Raw genomic sequence first — 21,276 nt, 5'->3', positions numbered from 1 at the left:
GTGGGCAACTGCGCCTCATCCACCCTCACCCTCAGCACTGGAGCTCCTCAGGGTTGTGTCCTAAGCCCCCTGCTCTACTCACTGTACACCTACGACTGCACAGCCACTTCCAGCTCTAACACCATTGTCAAGTTTGCTGATGACACCGTTGTCGTGGGTCTGATCTCGGACAACGACAAGAGGGCCTACCTGGAGGAGATTAAACACCTGGAAAACTGGTGCCAGGAAAATAATCTCCTCCTAAACGTCAGTAAGACAAAGGAGCTGATCGTGGATTGCAGCAAGAAGCAGGAGCGGCACTACCAACCTGTGAGGATCAGTGGAACCACGGTGGAGAGAGTAGATAGTTTCAGGTACCTTGGTGTTCACATCTCGCAGGACCTGTCCTGGTCCCGCCATACCAGCTCCCTGGCAAAGAAGGCTCGTCAGCGTCTTTACCACCTCAGACGCCTAAGGGACTTCAGACTGCCCTCCAAGGTACTGCGGAAATTCTACACCTGCACTATCGAGAGCATCCTCACGGGGAACATCACAGTCTGGTTTGGAAATGGCACCAAGCAGGACAGACAAGCACTCCAAAGGGTAGTGCGTTCAGCAGAGCGCATCACTCACTCGGAACTTCCTGACCTGCAGACCACCTACTACAAGCGGTGCCAAACCAAGGCCAGGAAAATTGTGAAGGACCCCACCCATCCCAACAATAGACTCTTCTCTCTGTTGAGGTCAGGGAGGCGCTTCCACTCCCTGAAGGCCAAGACAGAGGCTGAAGAGGAGCTTCTTCCCACAGGCCATTCGGGCCCTGAATCAGGGAAACTGATAAACTGTGGGGACCACCACCACCACCACATAACATGACTGTATATCTGTACATCTGTATATATAGATTTTAGATTTTAGATTTATACTCAATTAACCTGTTACAACAACTGTAGATATGGTACTATACAATGGATCTGTACATTCTGTAGATTGTGTACATATATACTCAACCATATACATTGTACATTGTGTATATAATCATAATATACATATATTGTACATACATTGTTAATATATTTTTGTACATACATAGAATATATATATTTATCTGTATACATATTTTTTTCTCTATGCACCCCTGGTTCTCTTCCTCAGTTTGGACAGAGCACTCTCCACCATTTCACTGCGTGTTGTACTGTGTATGACTATGTATGTGACAAATAAACCGAACTTGAACTTGAACTTGAAACTGTAAATTGTAAGAAAAACTGGAAATTCTACAATGTCTATATACAAATATATACACACACACACACACACACACACACACACACACACACATTATATATATATATATATAGTACATTGTGTATATATACATGTTATACAAATATTGTAATCCTTGCATCTCTCCTCAGCTCGAACAGAACAGTCACAAAGGCATTTCACTGCAAGTTAGACCATGTATGATTATGTACATGACAAACTTTGAAACTATTTTATCCACCTTCCCACAATAGGAATGTTATGAGTAGCTAAGAAAGTGATCTTTATAAATGTAGTGGATTTAACAGAAAAAAAGGGGAAGGTTTGAATTTCCAAAAAATAAGACTTTTCTTTTCTACATATGCTTAGCAAACAATTTTTTTTAGGTGCATTAGACCCAAGATATGTTTAATTAAGCTAAAGAACACACTTATTTTAGATTTTCATTGTGTGCGATAAAGGAGCGAGAAAGCTTCCGCCTAGGGATGATGACGACACAAGATGTAGGCTCGCGCCGAAGCTTTCAATGCGGATGTGGGACGTGCACCAGATGTTACGACCACAAAACGGGGTTTACCGCACGTGAGCGTTTACCACCGTGTACAGGTGTTTACCACACAGGTATTTAACTAAAGATTCACAGCTGGATCACACCTCAGCTTGTATGGGTTGATCTGCTTTGATCCACCAGACGGTGAGCAGCTGATACTCGGTCCGCTGACCTGAGGTCGGGCCTGTGCTTGTTAGCTAGCTCTCCTAGCTTCGCTAACGTCTGTAGCCACAACGCTAGCTAGGTTAACTGGAAATGTAGCCTATCGGAGTATGATGGTTATTTCTACATGGGATCATCAATTCCCCAGAAATTATGTTTAGATCCATGTGGCTTGTTACATATGAAAGATAAATGCTTTAATCCATATTCACCTTGTAGCGCTATTTCTGCTAAGTTAGCAACAGCTATCGGGCCTACACTGGCTCTCCTTCCATAACGCAACATCGAAAGAGGCCTTCTGCACTAATGCTTGTGCTTGATCAGTGTCAGGATGCCTCACTGTTGGCATGACAGAGGACTGATGGTAGAGCTCAGCTTTTTTTTCTCCAGACAATCATTTGTCTAGATGTCCCAAACAGTCTGAAGGGGACATCTTTGTTAGAGAAAGTAACTTTACCCCAGTCATCTGCAGTCCAATCCCTTTACTTCCTGCAGAATATCAGTCTGTCCTTAATGTTTTTCTGGGAGAGAAGTGGCATCTTTGTGGCCCTTCTTGAAGCCAAGCCATCCTCCAAAAGCCTTCACCTCACTGTGTGTCCAGATGTGTGTGAAAACACCCATTTAGCATAATAATAAACAGTTAGCTACCCAGCTAAAATAATTTGGGTTTGGTGTTTCTGTAACAGTAATGTAATAAATATAGCTAACTAACCATAAACTTGACATCGTGTGTGACCTGTTTAACACAACAATGTCATCTGAACAAGGTTAATTCAGATATGTGGCTGTGGACGTTATCTTCTAACTGTTCAGCTAACTCTAGCTAGTAAAATAGTAAGCCAGTGTTAACTGCGTAGTGTCGTGTCTGTTAATGCAAGAAAGAAGAGACCGGAAACTGCGTTACCTTGTTGCCTTTGATTAATGTAGAGCTCTGGAGATGTCACTTCACAACACAGTCTGAGTGAGATCTAAAGCATAACTTCGGAACACACAGACTTATAGTTTTCTTGCCTTGCGCCCAGTTCTGCTTTCGTACTTTTCCATCTCAGCCATCGCCTCTGTCTAACTGTCACGTACACATGTTTTCTTGCACAATCGCGAATATCCATGTCTAAGGCATTTTCTGTTATGTCTGCACATACAGCAATTATTTTATTAATTCAAGAATTAATCCTATTCCATTTTGCGCATTATTCTCTATTTATGTAATCTTAGCATTCACTTAGTTTATGCAAAATGGTTTAAAGTGTTCTTAGGAGATTCATATAAAACATGACAACAACATTTCAAGACAAAATTTGCTCAATGATAAGTATTAAGCACTAATTGTTTTTAAAAAACTATGATAGTCTTGTTCTTTTAAGGTAATGTTGATGAGGGCACTGCATAACTGTGGCTTATTATAATTTTCCAGATTCTTCCAGTGATCCCTACACCTACAGTATTGATTAGATTCTCCTGAGCCATGTCATCCTATAGCATGTGTCCCTGGGTCCTGCTGTTATCTGTGCTGACGGTCATAACCGGTAAGTTGACAGAATGGCTTCTTTCTTTTCTAAATGTTTCAGCTTGGTCCCATTCTGTTGTATTATAATCCAGTTTTATAACTGTATATTTTTTGTGCTCAGCGTAGAAAACAGAAAACATACCTGAGCATAGAAAACATTTAGTAATTGGCAGAATATAAATTGAGGTAAATGTTGTTTTGTTATTGATACATGAAAGTTGCAGCCATTTTATTTGGTATTGGATATATTTAACAAGCGATAGAGACGAATATTTACCTTATATCTAATATAGCCAACCTTGCTAGGCTACCTAGAGAGAGGAACAGAGCCTCTCTTCAGTAATATGCTCCCACACAGGCTGGTGTTCAGTCTTGTGCTTCTCTTTATGAGTGCAGGTACCAGGCTGGTTGGGATAGTGGTATATATGAGGTTGAGTGCGTTCCTCAAGTAACCCTTTTCTCTCAAGCTTCTTCCCTTTATGAGACCAAATCACTGGGCTCATCTCTTGGGATTTCTCTGGTATCTCTCTTTTAAGCTCTGAGTTCTGTGGGTGTGGTTGTTTTTTTGTTTTTTTTGAAGGGGTGGGGGGTGTCTGTTAATTTTCACATTATATCATAGGTGTAAAAAACTTAACTCTTCTCTCATACCAGAAATTAACATACAAACATAATGCATTGTCAGACTTCTATAAAAGACAAACAGACAATACAAGTAAAATCAAAGGACAGAATAGGTTATATTTGTAAGGGCTGGCACCAGGCCGAGGCCTTGAGTCAACCACACTACTAATCAGGCTTGATGCCTGTGTGGTGGAAATTCAATGAAACGGGGAGTCAGATGTGGATAATAAGTAAAAAAAAAGGTTTTAATAGAAAAGAAAGATTGCACAGAGTGTGGGGTTCACTACCAAGAGAAGCCCCGAGTCATACAGAGCGTTGCTTAATATACAATTCTAACTGTATGCTTTGACCAATCACGGACTTCCTGCCTCTTGTTGCTATGGCTCATACACCAATCAGCTTTAAGCGTTGCTTATCTCTTTCAGGCCAGCTGGTAACAATCTGCTTGAGTGTCGTTTCTTAATTGCAGGCAATAAAACAAGAGACATTTCCTGCTTATCTGATCTATTGTCACACTCCCTTAACGTTCTTTGCTTACATAAACATTCTTCCTAGGGAACCCGATACTGCTGAATGTATGTGAATCACTGAAGCACATAGTATTTCCTTTACACCTGACAGCTGGGCTAGATCTGTAAAAGCCCAGTCACTCAGTGTTGGGTCCTTGCTATTGTTTTGAGCCAAGCTCCTATAAGTAACTGGGTATTGAGGTCTGTGAGCCCTTGTGCTGCACCTCTCTTCTGCTCTGTGAGGGTGTATGTGTTTTTACACGTCCCCTCCTTTCTCCAGTTTTCCCTCTTGAGTCTGTCTCTCTCCTGAGGCTTTCCTTAGAGTTCCTCCAGGTTTCTGGTTTTGTTTGGGAAGTTTTAGTTTGGTTTTCCCCAGTGTATCGGGGATGCCATTCTTCCTGTGTTGTCCTTTGTTCTCCCTTTTTCCACGCTTGGAGTGGTGGTTCAGTTTTTCCTCTTGTTTTATCTGTTCCAAGGTCTAACTGTTCTGCTCACGGGCCCACCATCATTAGAGCGTGGTTGCTCACCCAGTAGGCTGTCAGTGTCATCACCTAGCTGATGTGGGTTTGAGCTCACCCAACAATATTATCATGCTGTCAGTTTCCATGTTCTTAGGAAAGGTTGCCAAATAGTATTCTGGTAGACCTTCTGGCAGCGTATCTAATCTTCTCCATGGTATGGGGATGGGACATGACTTTTCTGATCCAGTTACTGTATGTGGGTGGAATGGATTCTTTCCATTTAAATGGTGACTTTCCTAGGAAGGTCTCAAAAATGACTTGCCAGAATGTGTAGAGCTTTGGCCATTTCCAAAATGAATGCAGTAGTATTGGGGTTACAGGAGTAGGAAAGCGTAATGGAAAGCAGTCTGGCTTCAAGGCAGCAAAGTCCTCCATAACTGATCTGGTCTAAAAGGAGTGTGGTCTCTGTCTGATTTATGCTCTTATGCAGTTGTTTCTGTTTTTATTCTATATTTTTGTTATTTAGTGCCTTTTAAAACTCCAGTTTCTTAATCTTTCAGTGCCTGTATCGACATCTTCAGTAATAGTGAATCTTCATGATGATGCTACTCTCTCCTGCCAAATAGTATTAAACATTGTGGTAGACTTTCTGACAGTGTATCTAATCTCCATGGTGTGGGGATGGGACATGACTTCCCTGATCCAGTGATTATATGTGGGTGCAGTGGGGAGTTTGAAAGCAGTCTGCCTTCAAGGCAACAAAGTCCTCCATCACTCATCTGGTCTAAAAGGGTTGTGGTCTGATTTATTGAATGCCTTTTTAAACTCCACTTTCTTAATCTCTTTCAGTGCGTGCACCGACCTCTTCAGTAAAGGTGAATCTTCATGACGATGCTACTCTCCCCTGCACTCAGACGTGTTCTGGTCTGGTCACATGGACTGAGTTCCATAAACAACTTGACATTCTGGCTCAGTGTAACCAGACATCCTGTCAGTCAAAGGAGGGATTTCACATGTCACATGATCAGTACCTGAAGGGAGATCTCTCCCTCACCATCACTGATGTTGATTACACCAAGAGGACCTGGTACACCTGTGAGTGTGATGGTGCAGACATCTGTGATGTGAGTCTACGGATAGAGGGTAAGGTTTGTTCTCTCAGTCTTTGCTAATGAACCCTTAATGATTTAGGTTTAATAGTGTGTATTAGATTTGAGCCCATTTGAAGTTCCTGATGGTTTTTGTTTTCAGCATTGAGTTCTTCACTTTGGATCAAGCCCAATGAAAATCTGGTGCTGGATTTGCCCATATCAGAGTCAGTGAAGGTGATGTATAACAGCAGAGGTGCAGCTGCTCCCTCTAGTGGACAGATCTGCACAGTGGCTGGAAGCTCATTACAATGTAAAGATGAATACGCACAGAGAGCATCTCTGATCTCTGCTGTTGAGCTGAGAGAAACAGCACCATCTGATAGTGGAGTTTACACGATCTGGGACACCAGTAATAAAGAAGTCATTCACACATACACAGTTACTGTTGAAGGTATGTATTCAATGTGAATACTGTGATCTCAATGTTGTCTAGAATTATTTTGTTAGGGAGATAGTGTATGTAGTGTCAGTAAGGAATCTAGATAAGGTGTAATGATAAAAATTTAATGCAGTTCTCAATAACTACATTATAACTGCAGACTGTTAAAGAATGGCATCTTCTCAGCTTACGAAACCCTAGTAGTATGGTGTTTTTGTTTTGTTTTTTTTAATTAGTAAACTTGTGCATGAATAATGTTTGTCATGAAGGGGATGCAAAGTCAGACTGCTTTCTTGCATCATGAATGGTCTGTTTATTGTTTGTCAGACTGTAATATGTAATTATGAAACTGAGGCCTTAGTCCTGCTGTTGTGTGCATGTAAATGTTATCTAATTATGCCGTGTGTTAATATGTAAATGTAGTCAGTGATGGTGTAGTGATTATGTACCAGAGTGAACACTGAACCATCATATGAACCACAGTTTAAACAGCATATGACACATGTTAAAACCATACACATGATTATAACTCTGTACTGTTTAAATAGTGGTTTATATTTACTGACAATCGTGTGTTTCAGAAGTCCAGCCATGTCCAGATCAGAGCTCCACAGTGATGGTGTTGGCGGTGCTCCTGGCTCTGATGGGGGCGGGGCTTGTGGCAGCAGGGCTGGTGATTGTGCAGCTGAGGAAAAAATCTAATATCTAATATCTATGAAATACTTTGTTGCCTTGAAGGCAGACTGCTTTCAAACCCCCCACTGCACCCACATACAGTCACTGGATCAGGGAGAGCACGAGGCGTGATGACAACACACCTCTGACACTTCTGCGTTAAAGTGGCGCATGCGGCCTGTGAGCAGGTCAGCATTCCCAGGTCTGCACTGACACACCTGCTCATCTGGGTCACCGGGACCGGAGGTCAACCCGGTGGTGCGGTGGATGTTTGGGTGCAGGTCTGGAGCTCCACTCTGCTGATGGAGGCAGTCTGATAAAGGCCACCAGTGTGCTGATGGGGTCCAGCAGGACTGATGCGTTGGGGTTTGCTTCCAAGGCTCTGATTGGCTGGTCCTACCCGACTCATAAACCCTGACTATAATTATAGCATCAACATCACTCAAAGGCTCGTATCTCAGAACCTTCTGGCTCTATCCTTCTGTGAACATGTGTTGTAAAAAGCGCAATATAAATGAAATTTGATTGAAAAATATTATGCAGGAAAGCAGTTTCTCTTTATCCTCAGTCATAATGAAAGATCATTAATATTTTATGTAAATGTTTATGTAAATACAAGATTTTACATGAACATGCTACATAAATAAATAAAAGCATTATTGTTGTTGTTGATGGTGTTAACAATACCCAGCATTAGAATACTTGATCAAATAAACTAAGATTATTAATGTATTAATAATGCAAACAAATCTATGTATTAATTTGCTATTTCCCATACAGTAGACAGCTCTGCCTTGACAGCTGAAGTAAATGACTTTGTATGTAATATAGAATGTAATGTGAAAAATAAATTCTGCTTTTAAAAAGTTCTCTTTTCTACCACTAGGTGGTAGTAGCGCTGTCAGTGTTACTACACCACCACCTGTTGTAGATCAACTCAATCTGCTTTTGTAGATCAATTACTTTGTCACTTTATCAGATTCCTAAATGACAGAAAACATACACACACCCTCTGACAGGAGGTGAGTGTAAACAAGCAATGTAAACAAATATAAACACAAACAACTCCACCAACAAACCACTATGTACAAGACAAGCCTTATAGGTGCCAAGGAAACACAGAGGACCAAGGAGTGCAACTGAGAGAGATGAAAAAATATTTATCAGGAATCGCTAAATTACAGCTGTAAAACAGTTTTATTGTTTTATGATGGTTTGCAGTTTTTGGGAGATTTGTTGTTGTTTTGTATTTTTGTTGATAGAAATATCTGACTAGGGTTACACAAGGCAGTGTGAACTGCAGGGATCTTACACATGTTTCCTGAACTTCCATGGAGTCCCGTAAGGATGCAAGAATTCCCTGAGCACGGATGTGATGATTTAAATCAAAGAGGAAATATTTTGATCAGTTTTCTTAAAATCTAAATGCAGTTAGCATAAGTTACACATGGGATGACAGGCATGTTGAATTCTAACTTCTGCTCTTTGGATATGAAAATGTCCACTGGCTATGACTGTGAATTATTCTGTAATCTGAATTAGGGTGAAGTGCGCACGTCTAACCCGTCCTGCAGGGTAAGAGTTGATGGATGGGATTAAGGAATAACTCCTTTCGCCTCCGAGTGCCAGTGATGGTTATTAAAAATGTAATCACAAACAACAGAGATAACTGAACGTCTTGCTTCAGGTATCATTTTTAGATGTTATCATGGAAAAAAGTGACCTGAAGTCCCCTACAGATTCTATATGATGATGTGAACCTCTTCAGAAAACACGTGATGACGTTACAGAAAACATCACAGATCACAAGTCCAACTTCCCCAAGAGCGGATATTTTTACACTTGAATACCTCACTCTGTTCGGGGTAAGTGGGGTAAGTGAACTGAATAGTGGGGCAGGTTCTAAGGGGGGTTTGTCCTCCCTCAGAGTGTTGGTCACAATGCAGTATTAGTGGTGATATTCAATGATGTACGTTCCAACACCAACACATTCACTATGCACATTAATATACACTCAGGTTTGTGAGAAGTATGTGGATGATATGAAGTGAGAAGCATGTTATTACATATATGAGAAATATGGTCTGGAAGAGAAAACAGAACATTCCAATAATAATTCCATCATTATCATTGCTAGGCACTCGTATACAGTAAAACATTAACAGGGAATCTACTGTGCAACATGAACATACCGTAATTACTTAGGTTGTCCAATAGCGCCTTCTAGGAGGGGGATGCGGTACTGTTCCTCTATTCTTACAGGAGAAGTTCCAGATCGACACAAAGCTAAAGTTTCTGTGCTAATACATCACATATATTACGCACATCACGACTAACAGTTCAGTCCACACGAATGTTGCCTTACAGCACTAATAGTGAGAAGTGACATCATTATAGGAATAATAATGACAGTATTGAATTAGCAACTCAGTAGGCCAATTCTGTAATGTGTTCACAACGGTCAGTCTTCAGTAATAACACACACACACACACACACACACACACACACCAACCAACCAAATGAACACAGGATGTAACACTATATATCTAGAAAGAGAGAGAGAGAGGGAATATGAGAGGGTCAGAGAGGGAGAGAGAGGTTCAGTATGCCACAAAGGATTATTTTCAAATGAATGGTGTGGACTGTCAGGTCTAAAAGCACCAAGCAGGACAGACAAGCACCAAAGGGTGGTGCGTTCAGCAGAGCGCATCACTCATACGGAACTTCCTGACCTGTAGACCATCTACTACAAGTGGTACCAGACCAAGGACCCCACCCATCTCAACAATAGGCTCTTCTCTCTGTTGAGGTCAGGGAAGCGCTTTCGCTCCCTGAAGACCAAGACAGAGAGACTGAAGAGGAGCTTCTTCCCTTCAGACCATTCGGGCCCTGAATCAGGGAAACTGATAAACTGTGGGGACCACCACCACCATGTAACATAACTGTAAATATGTTCAATTACCACCATGTAACATAACTGTAAATATGTCAATTACAAGATGGAACTGTACATTCTGTACATTGTGTACATACATATATACATAACCATATATACATTGTGTATATAAACATAATATACATATATTGTGCATACATTGTTAATATATTTTTGTACATATATAGAATATATATTTCTCTATGCACCCCTGTTTTCTTTTTCCTCAGTTTGGACAGAGCACTGTCAACCATTTCACTGCAAGTTATACTGTGTATGACTATGCATGTGACAAATAAACCAAACTTGAAACTTGAAACTTTTGCTCAGACAAACTGCATTCCCTCTCATCACTGTAGACCTGCTGTTCAGACACACTGCATTCCTCCTCATCAAAAATGTGTATATAGTAAACATGCTTGTAATGAAGTCAACCAAATCCAGTGTCAGTGCGCCACCTAGTGGTCTCCTTGCTCTATGATAATGGATTCAAGACATGTGCTAATTGTCTATCCCATCATGAGCTGAAGCAGGTTCATTATGAAAGTGAAAGTGCTTGGGAAAGCAAAGGGGAGGACAGTCTCCATGACTACATGTCCAACATGAGCCATTAGAAGGGGCTTCACTGGTACAAGAGCACCTACTGAGAGAAACGTTCAGTTGACTCTTATTTATTTCAGTCCATCAACTTGTTTTATCATCATTTGACCCCAACCCTCTTCTGTAAAGGTTGACATTCTATCATTTGACCCACAAGCTTGACAATAACTTCAGTCTCAAAACAGCATTTTTTTCTACATGAGCACGATTAATGATCCCATAAGTCATGTTTATTTGTCATTTGCATAAACATACAGGACATTCATGCAATGAAGTGTTTGTGGTGAGGCTCGGGTGACTCCTCTGCAGCAGTATTGACATTTATACATGCAACTAATGAGTAATTGACAACGATATACGAAATATAGACAGAATATACAGAATATACAACAGCAGAGGAACTGTTGTTTTATGGACAACAAAGTCACTCTGGATAAGAGTGTCTGCTAAACACCTTAAATGTTAATATAAATATGTATGTTACTATTTCAGAATTAATTAATGGTGAACAATTCAGGAATTCCGAAGATATGCACCATTAGTTAATGTATTGTTAAAATTACAGCTTTACTAATCCTGGCTCCTAATAGTCCTTGTGAACCCCAGTTAAAATAATTAAAAATGTAGCCATACAAATGATTTGTTAAACAATAACAAACAGCAGCTGTAGTTTATGGATTTCCTACATCATATATGTGACGCGACGAGTCAAACAGGATGCGGAGAAGGGGCACGTTCAATTATACATTTTAATTAACACACAGATGACACATCTAACACCACACACCTCATTAAACACCTTCCAAACACCAACAACACGTACTAAAACACAGGAGACATATATACACACAAGAGGATTACACATAACACAGAACAGATGGACGACACGAAAGGGCGAGGCAACACGGACGAACACACACGCACACACCTAGACGTTTGAGGAGGGGGTGGGGCCGTAATGTGACAATATATAAATTATCTGTAGCATTTTTACAGCCACTAAACTAAAGTGGAATTCAATATACAGGAATATCTATAAATGTCTATAGGTCATTTACAAATGACACACTTTCAAGTAAACTTAACATTTTAAGTTGTCTGTTAAGAAATGCATAAATGACTTGGTAGTAATTTATGAAATAGCCCCTTACCTAAAGTTATAAAACATCTCAATATATAGACATTTACAAAGGTTGGTAAACATTACTATTGTAAGTATTAAGTACTGGCTGGAACACATTTTTTATTTCCCTGCCTCCATAAAATGAGAGATTTAAAGGTTTTGACCAAAATGTACCAAAAAGACAAGAAAGGAGTGACAGTATTTTGTCCTGTACTGTACTAGGAACAGAATTTAGTTACTGTTTTAGTCATCACTATTTGTCCTGTACTGTACTAGGAACGGAATGTAGTTACTGTTTTAGTCATCACTATTTGTCCTGTACTGTACTAGGAACAGAATGTAGTTACTGTTTTAGTCATCACTATTTGTCCTGTACTGTACTAGGAACAGAATTTAGTTACTGTTTTAGTCATCACTATTTGTCCTGTACTGTACTAGGAACAGAATTTCATTTCAAAAAAGCATGTACTTCATTAGTGTCACATTAGTGAAATTCAAGGTGAACAACCCTGAACGACATGACAATTCAGAATGACTGTACATTATTAATCTATTTATAACACATTTGAAATTGTATTTTAACTTTATTTGAACATGTCTTACATAAACAGTAAAATACACACATTAAAAAAGACTTAATGTCTTCAGACTAATGTGCTTGCTAATAAATATGCATAGTAGGACTTCTCATTCATGGAGTTTTCCAAGATCATGAATGAGTTGTCCTAGAGGGACATTATGGTGTTTTTTTGCTAGCTGTTCATACCATTGTATTACTGTCCAGTGATCCTTTTACAGCTCCTCTGTCCGGTTACCGCTAAGCCTCCAAACAGTTTCCTTGTATACTGATATACTGTGGTTAACTGTGTAATGTCTGTAGCCAAACTGAGAGAGAGCCTGCCAGTAGACACGCCACTTACCACTGAGGATTGTGGATCCCCTCCTTACATGCTGAATGATAAGTGGCACTAGTTCCCTTCCGGACCTTCTCTGAACTAGGCGAAGAACTGGCTCTCTTTGTTTAGTGTGGACAGCATTTTCACCCAGCATCCCAGAGACCCACTGCCTCCTCCACAACGCCCCAGCCATCCGCCCTCTTCCATACCGTGTAACATAAAAAGTAAAGCATTATTACATTAATTAAGCACTATTAACAAGATGAAAGAATTAAAGGTATGAAGCATGAAGACTTGTATGTCCATTACACGTTATTAAGAATATACAAAATTCTATACCCACATAAAACATGCACCTGCAATTCTTCTATGCCTGAAGTTACTCTCATCCATGACAGTGAACTGTCTGCATTCTCCTTTCCTTCTTCAGAGTTCTTCCATCGCCACCACACAAGCCTCTCTCACTTTCTTAGACAATTTTGACAAGAAACTTGAGAAAACCTAAAGGGACATAATAATTGATTAAACAATTTAATAAATGTATTTAAAACTTCCTTACTAAGATATTGAATGTACTCAGTAAAATTGTAAAGTTTATTTGTTAATTAAGTTAATTAACAAATTAATTAACAAATGGTTATTTTTGCTTCTTTTTGACTTGATTTGAATAAAACCAATTAACCTGCTTGTTACACATGGATTTTTGAGGTTGCACCATTCAAATATTTTTTACACTGCAGAAAGTGTCTAGATGTGCTGAACAAAAATCTGTTTGATTACAGTTCAAATGGCCACTCAGTTCACACTTGTATAAAGTAAGACATAGAAGCTTGTGTGTGTTTGCTGCTCCCACCTGTACACAGATGTCATCCATCTGAAGAGAGACACTTTAAACACTAAACACAGAGTTGTGTCTGAGTGATCTCCTCGTCTGCCTTCCCCTACCATTCTACCTACCAGCCTACCATTCATAGCAGTCCCAGCAGTCGCTGTTGTGTAGTTTCATTTTGTGGTGACAGATCGCATTTCATCTTTCTTTGTAGTACTTTCTTATTTTACAGCCACTTTTTTCATTTTAAATGTTTTCTTTTTGATTTCTTGCCCTCCATCAAATTCCTCAGTTTCTTCGGCATTTTGGCCCAATTAAAACCGGATGCGTCCCCTTTACATTTGTTATACTGGAATTGATGGCATTCCAGATTATCATCGAGTGTACAAGCCTTTAAACTTAACAATACAATGAGTAATGCATATAAATATGTTTATATATCGTGCATGCTTATAGTCAGCAGACACATTCATATTTTCTGGACAAACAGCTCTTTGTGAATATAACCCATCAGCAGTAAAGGTGGAGCGTTCGTGGACGTTGGAGTTCATTCAGGTGTGCGCATCTAATGAGGAGACGCCGGTTCAGGTGTGTTGGAGTCGGATGACAGTGGAGATCAGCACAGCACCTGACACTCGTCCTCAATACACAAAGAAGAAGAGAGTTCACAGTTCAGAGAGAAAACCAGGGCAAACACCATCATCACAAAACAAAACAGCCAAGCCACTGGAGAGGAATAAAGCTGGAGAGGCTGGAACAGGTCGATGCTGAGCTGTGCTGTAGCTGCAGTGTAAACCAGCGTTAGCTACAAACCAACACTAGCAGACGTGTTTCAGTAGCTTTCTTGGACACTAACATTAGTGGGTTATGCTTGAACAACGCCATGGTGCTTCACCGTCTTTATGAGCTTTAGTGCATTTTATTCAGTATGAGCGGAATCTGAACACATCCGCTTTGTTAGACGACTGAAAGAAAGCTGTCGTACGTTAGCCAACTAGCTAGTGAACTAGCGCGACTGGAAAAGCCGCCGAGCACCAGCTGACTGTCTGCGGATTACAGTGCAGATCAGCACAGCCGCTTTCTCCTGTTGTTTGAAGTTTAGCTCTTCGATTCGTTTGCTGTAGGTCTTTATCTGGCTTTTATTCCCCGTCTACGTACGTCAAGAATGTAAAAGTGAGATTTAAGGGGCGAAATTAGCAGCCACACCCGAGCGACCGAGCTAGCTCGCTAAATCGCTCGCTCGTCTCGGTCATTTCTGTGTAAAACACAGTGTCTGACTAGATGACATTAACATGGATGATTAAATGCACCCAGCTAGCTTGTATGCACGTCTGGAGTGGTGCTTTACAACTCGAGGTTGACCGTATTGATGTATGTGTGTGTTGTCTGTTGTCTGTATTGCAGATGCGCAGCGGTCTACTGCGTTCATTGTAAGTTCACTAAGCAAACCACGACGTGTCGGTACTGTTCTGTATGTGGCACTGATGTGTGTGTTCGTCTTTCTACAGTTTGGGTATTGACCAACAATTCAAGTAAGCAGCCTGTCAAAGTTTTGTGTGCGCATGTCGTCTTTTGTCTCCGCAGACGTGCGTGCACACGATGTTTGTCTCTTCCTCTCTTGTCTTCTTTTGGACAGAATGGAGTACAAGCCGCATTCAGGTCCGAGGCCGTGGAGCTGTCCAACGCTTACAAGCGGCAGGCTTGGAACGCCGAGAGGTGAAGGAGGAAGCCAAGGACCATGTGATGGAGAGCAGGGGACGACCCCAGGAACGCCTGGCTGGTGCTGAGCGAGAGCACGGTCCAGTGCGGGCCGTACCGGGGTCAAACATTTAAATGGCTGCTGACCCACGACATGGGATACGCCGTCATGGTGTTGGCGGCCCTTCAATGGGAGCACGAGGGTGAAGAGACTTTGATGTTGCCTGCTATGGTCAACAAGGATGCCCTGGTCCAGGACGCGAGCCTCTTTCCCGACGTAATGAGAGCCGTCGGGGAGCGCCGGACCAGGGACGGGTCCTCCTCTCCTGGGCGGGAGAAACAGCGTCTCGTCGGCTTCGGGGAACACCAGAGTGTCTCGTACAGGGACCTGTATGAGGGTAAGCACAGGGAGAAGAGGAGGCAGGTGCTGAATTCACGCATGACAAACACAGCAGCGTTGGAACGTGGAACGTTTTGCGGTTACGTGTGAGGTTTTGTTAATCCAGCCACGTCCAGCGGATCCGGCGGCAGACGGTGAGGCCTGGGAGCAAGATGGAGGCGCTGCAAAAGTACATCCAGGGCAGAGACGGGAAGGAGAGCGGCCGGACACAGACGTGCTCCGCAACCGTGGCGACCACCTCCCCATCTGTGCCTGCTCCGGCACCAGCGGCCCATCTTCCAGGTGCGTGCATGCGGGCGGGTGTGGGGGGATGACCGAGTCATTGAGTGCCTTTGAATGTGACTCCTTTCTGGTGTCTGAAGTTGCTCCTTGTTTCCATACGCAGGTGTCACCAGCCATTGGAGTTCCACAGCCAGCAGGCACGCACAGGAGCCTTCCGATGCCGAGCTGCTGGCTGTGTCCATGGAACTGGACACTGAAGGTGAGTTGTCCTGCTGAATGGACTGAGTGAACTACAAAAGTATAAAATAGAAGGTCTGTTTTGTTGTGATGCATTGTAACACAGCTATAACTTTATTTCACCCTGCACGGTCATTAATTAATTCTGTACTTAATCATTAAATCACTAAATGCATGTTTAGTGGTGCTGTTCTGTTTGCTGGCTAAAACTCATCTTCATTTCATCTGCTTAATTCATTAACATAGATTTGCTTGACTCTGCTGTTGTCGTTGTCGTGGAGGGGTGGGTTGGAGTGAATCGCGCTTCAGTAGCACTCGATGCTTTTAGGCTTCAGTAGCTTTAGATACTTTCAGCTTCTTGGCTGTGTCAGTCGTCCCCAAAGGCTGATATACACCCATGTTGTGACGTTAAGTGACATCTTTTGCCCTTTTCTAAGCTCATTAATGTGTGTTGTTCCAGCTTCCTCTTCCTCTGCTCCGGAGGTCCCTGCCCCACCCCAGCACTCCCTGCCGACGGCTGAACCAGAAAAGCAGCCTTCGCAAACGCAGCCAGTGCCCACTGCTGAGATGAGCAGCACCAGCCCCCCTCTGGTGCTTTTGTGGTAGGTTGAGGAAAACGCCAAGCCCAAGTTCACGATGCATCTGTTTGTTCGTTTAAGATGCTTCTGCCTGAGGGCTGGAAGCAGACGCTGCCCAGAGAGCAGCACCAGTGGGTCAGCCGGACGCTCTTCACCAGAGTGCAGTCTGGGAGGCCGGCACTGACCAAGAATCTGCGTCTGTGGTGGTCTCCTCCCGGACCCCGGCTGGTTTACGTGCAACCTCCATCTTCGCCCGACGCTTTCTTCCACAGCGGACTGTTCCTGTGGATGCCGTACCGCATGTGGGCATTCAAGCTCCTGTGTGCGTAGCCCGAGTGCCGTCGGCTGGGCCGTAAGTTGACGGCCTGTGGGCTGTACAAGACCGTCCGGAAGGTTGTACAGGCTTCTGTGCGTCAGGCACAGACAGCAGTGGCTGGCCCAGGCCTCTGAGTACCTCTCCGTGCTCAAGAAGCTTCTGGCCCCGGGCACTGACCCCAGCACCATCGCCCGCCAGCTGCCCCCGATGGTGCCGCTGCCCACTCCAAAACGGCTGCTGCAAGGAGCAAATAGGATGTGGAGAAGGGGCACGAGAAAACATAAGTTTTAATGAACATACAGTGATGACACATCTAACACCACACTAAACACCTTTCAAACACCAACATGTACTACAACACAAGAGACATACACACACACAAGACGATCACACATAATACAGAACAGGTGGACGACACGAAAGGGCGTGGCAACATGGACGAACGCACACACCAAGACGTTTGAAGAGGGGGCGGGGCCGTAACATGACAACTTGTTTATTGTTCATCAAATAAATAATATCAATCAAAATAACAAGTGCATCTTTTGTAAGCATGTTTCTAATTACCAACAAGTCGCAAACATGCTCATTCACTTTATTAAAGAACAAAGCAGTTTAAATAGGCGTCCATTCACTTTGTGCAACAGAATGCAAAATAAACTGCTGCCATTCACTTTGGGAAGTACAAAGCAGAATAAATGAGATGTAAAATACTGTATAAATCAGAGCTCATTCACATTGTGAAGTATAATATAGTATTAAACAGCTCATTCACTTTGTGAAGTATAATATAGTATTAAACAGCTCATTCACTTTGTGAAGTATAATATAGTATTAAACAGCTCATTCACTTTGTGAAGTATAATATAATATTAAACTACTCATTCACATTGTGAAGTATAATATAGTATTAAACAGCTCATTCACTTTGTGAAGTATAATATAGTATTAAACTACTCATTCACTTTGTGAAGTAGAATACAGTATTAAACAGCTCATTCACTTTGTGAAGTATAATATAGTATTAAACAGCTCATTCACTGTGAAGTATAATAATATTAAACAGTACTCATTCACTTTGTGAAGTAGAATACAGTATTAAACAGCTCATTCACTTTGTGAAGTATAATATAGTATTAAACTACTCATTCACATTGTGAAGTCTAATATAGTATTAAACAGCTCATTCACTTTGTGAAGTATAATATAATATTAAACAGTACTCATTCACTTTGTGAAGTATAATACAGTATTAAACAGCTCATTCACTTTGTGAAGTATAATAGTATTAAACTACTCATTCACATTGTGAAGTATAATATAGTATTAAACAGTACTCATTCACTTTGTGAAGTAGAATATAGTATTAAACAGTACTCATTCACTTTGGGAAGTATAATACAGTACTCATTCACATTGTGAAGTATAATATATTAAACAGTACTCATTCACTTTGTGAAGTTTAATACAGTATTAAACAGAGCTCATTTACACACAGAAGGAGAGGCGGCCCATGAAAAGGCCCTACAGCTGGTGACTGTCCGTGGTGACACCTGCCGCGAATTCTCTCATGAAGTGCCACACGTCCAGCCTGCGACCAGCTGGTCCACTCGTGGAACAGGCCGCTTCCTTGCTCTTGCCGACGCTGGACCAGCAGTCACGGTCCACGTACAGGAGCTGGGGAGGGGCCTCTCTGGCTCGCTGGTACCACGGCATCAGCTAGTCACACTGTCCCCACCATAGTTCTCACCCCACTTTAAATGGACAAATAAAACACACAAATAAAAATAACAAGTGCAAACATACTGAAGGCAACATTACTGATCATTCATTCTGAATTCTCTCTTGAAGGCAAAAAAATGCACCAAAATCCATTTCAGTAATAACTGAAGACATCTCAAAGCACACAGGGTTGTAATCAGAGTTGGCAAGTTCATCACGTGAAGTAATGAAATAATGCTAAAATTGTGCAGATTGCTCCTCAGACCCCAGAACTGTCTATGGAATCATCTAAAGAATCATCTATAGAATTGTCTTGAGTGCTTAGACCTTAGTGTGCAGGGTGGAGTTTGCCCAAAACAGGCAAGTCTAAGTTATCCATTATTCAGCCTTTGAAGTCAAGTGTTTTGCTTGTGCTTGATATCCACTCACTGGGTGAAATCTACTGAATTTGGATTTAAATACAACTGTCTCTTTTAAAGGAGGTAGACTAGGAAACTGACAGCAAATGTCCATGACTAAATACCAATGTTAGGATAATTTATTTTAACTGTTTCAAAGGTAAAAACTTTTGTAATTGTTTACCTTTTACATCAGAAATCACTGACATCTCTAGCAGAAAGTAAAGATGATGATTATTACCATAACAAGAACAACAGCATGTTCAGTAACTCAAAGGAATTAATTTTACTTGCAAATGTGGTTTTTATGTAGGCAGGAAGAGACTTCACTGGGAAAACAACTACAAGGAATTACAAAAGAATCCATAAAAGGACCCATCTCAAGATGTATCCTAAATACCAGGAATTTAATTGTTGAAAAACTGAGAAGAGAGACATTTGGAGAGCAAGACCCAAGCAAACCTCATAAAACCATATTACTGGTTGGAGAACCAGGATCAGGGAAGTCCACTCTCATCAATGCCATAGTGAACTACATGCTGAATGCTCACTGTAGTGAAATAATTTGGTGTGAGATCATAGAGACAAAAAGAAACCAAACCAAATCTCAGACAAATGCAGTCACTGTGTATGATGTGTTTATCAATCAGAGTCTGTTCTCTCTCACCGTCATTGATACTCCTGGATACAGAAACACAGAAAGCACTGACAATGATTTAAGAATAGCTGCAGCTTTACATGAGCTCTGTACGTCTGGAGTTCAGGACATTGATGCAGCGTGTTTGGTGGTTCCGTCAAGCACCAGTCGACTCACGGACAGACAGCAGTATGTTTTTGATGCTGTGCTCTCCTTGTTTGGTAAGCATGTGGAGAGGAACATCATCTTGCTCATCACCCATACCTGCAACAAGCCTATAAACACCATTAAAGCAATCATGGAATCCAAATGCAAGATGGCGCCGGTGAGGTCGGCTGCCGTCACGACTGCTCCGTCCACACCTGGCACTTTTTTCACTCTTTTCGCTATCTTTTTCATTCTTTTCGCTCTTCCCACTACCCCTGACTTCTCCGCAGCCCTTCTCTCCACACCACGACGTGTATCTCGTACAGCAGATACGCACTTATATCTCTTAATATACAAAGCACTCACCTCAAGCTGTCTCTAACCCTGAATCCAAGATGGCTGACGGAGATCCTGAGGAAAAACAAAAGACGCGGCGCAAGGAAAAGGCTTCGAGGGAAGCGAGCCGGCGTCAGGAACAGGCTGAGGGTTCGCGCACACTGAGCTCCCTTACCCAGCATCCTGCTAGCCAATGTCCAGTCTCTGGACAACAAGCTCGATGACCTCCGGGCCAGGATAAAGTTCCAGAGGGACATTTGGGACTGCAACCTTCTCTGCTTCACCGAGTCATGGCTGAACCCAGTGGTACCAAACCACGCCATCCAGCCGGCCGAGTTCTTCTCGGTTCACCGCATGGACAGGACGGCAGATTCGGGAAAGTCGAGAGGTGGTGGAGTGTGTGTGATGGTAAACAACAGCTGGTGCAACAATGCCAATGTTGTTACTCTCACCTGCTCCTGCTCACCCAACCTGGAGCTGCTCGCCCTCAAGTTTCGTTCTTTCTACCTTCCTCGGGGGTTCACTTCGGTCATCATCAACATCGTGTACATCCCACCTCAGGCCAACACAGACACTGCACTGTGTGAACTTCATGAGGCTCTCACACAGTTTCAGGCACAACACTGGGACGCTGCACTTATCGTGGTTGGGGATTTCAACAGCGCTAACATCAAGCATGCAGTGCCCTACCTTTACCAGCAAGTAACGTTCCCCACCAGGGGAAATAGGACACTTGACGACTGCTACACCCCATACAAGGACAGTTACAAGGCACTAGCTCATCCACCATTTGGCAAGTCGGACCACGCCACCATCGTCACCATACCAAAATATAAACAACGGCTGAAACGGGAAGCTCCGGTTCAGAGGGAGGTCGCACAGTGGACCAATCGGTGGCTGTTCTGCAGGACGCTCTGGATGACGCAGACTGGGACATATTC

At 42.2% G+C, this 21,276-nt stretch overlaps 2 protein-coding genes and 1 long non-coding RNA gene across 7 annotated transcripts; 2 read left to right on the top strand and 1 right to left on the bottom strand.

Annotated features, from left to right (window-relative positions):
* The first annotated feature begins 1,339 nt into the window (after positions 1-1,339).
* On the top strand, positions 1,340-8,129 carry LOC145658670 (uncharacterized). 4 transcript variants are annotated; one of them, XM_081717008.1, is made up of 5 exons: positions 1,340-1,939; positions 3,372-3,483; positions 5,905-6,198; positions 6,307-6,380; positions 7,167-8,129. In XM_081717008.1, the coding sequence occupies exons 2-5, from the start codon at positions 3,423-3,425 to the stop codon at positions 7,200-7,202; spliced, it is 465 nt and encodes a 154-aa protein (XP_081573134.1). In that variant the 5' UTR covers positions 1,340-1,939; positions 3,372-3,422; the 3' UTR covers positions 7,203-8,129. The 4 variants fall into 4 exon arrangements, with proteins under 4 accessions (XP_081573134.1, XP_081573092.1, XP_081573031.1 ...); XM_081716966.1 differs by having other exon boundaries at positions 6,307-6,597; positions 7,170-8,129; XM_081716905.1 differs by having other exon boundaries at positions 1,346-1,866; positions 6,307-6,597.
* Positions 8,130-11,070: 2,941 nt separating this feature from the next.
* On the bottom strand, positions 11,071-14,229 carry LOC145659313 (uncharacterized). Of its 2 annotated transcripts, none has more exons than XR_014125429.1 (3): positions 13,669-14,229; positions 13,159-13,316; positions 11,071-13,015 (listed from the first exon to the last, which is right to left on the bottom strand). It is a non-coding gene; the product is annotated as an uncharacterized LOC145659313 (long non-coding RNA). The 2 variants fall into 2 exon arrangements; XR_014125420.1 differs by having other exon boundaries at positions 13,172-13,316.
* A 1,177-nt stretch (positions 14,230-15,406) lies between these two features.
* On the top strand, positions 15,407-17,946 carry LOC145658908 (uncharacterized). Its single transcript, XM_081718633.1, has 3 exons — positions 15,407-16,024; positions 16,128-16,223; positions 16,662-17,946. The coding sequence occupies exons 1-3, from the start codon at positions 15,895-15,897 to the stop codon at positions 16,805-16,807; spliced, it is 372 nt and encodes a 123-aa protein (XP_081574759.1). The 5' UTR covers positions 15,407-15,894; the 3' UTR covers positions 16,808-17,946.
* The last annotated feature ends 3,330 nt before the right edge of the window (positions 17,947-21,276 follow it).

The sequence above is a fragment of the Electrophorus electricus genome, chromosome 1 (assembly GCF_041902795.1).
Source record: "Electrophorus electricus isolate QZ-2024a chromosome 1, ASM4190279v1, whole genome shotgun sequence".
Classification (NCBI taxonomy): Eukaryota; Metazoa; Chordata; class Actinopteri; order Gymnotiformes; family Gymnotidae; genus Electrophorus; species Electrophorus electricus.
Note: the sequence above shows the minus strand (reverse complement) of the source record. Positions and strands in the feature narration are given on the sequence as shown.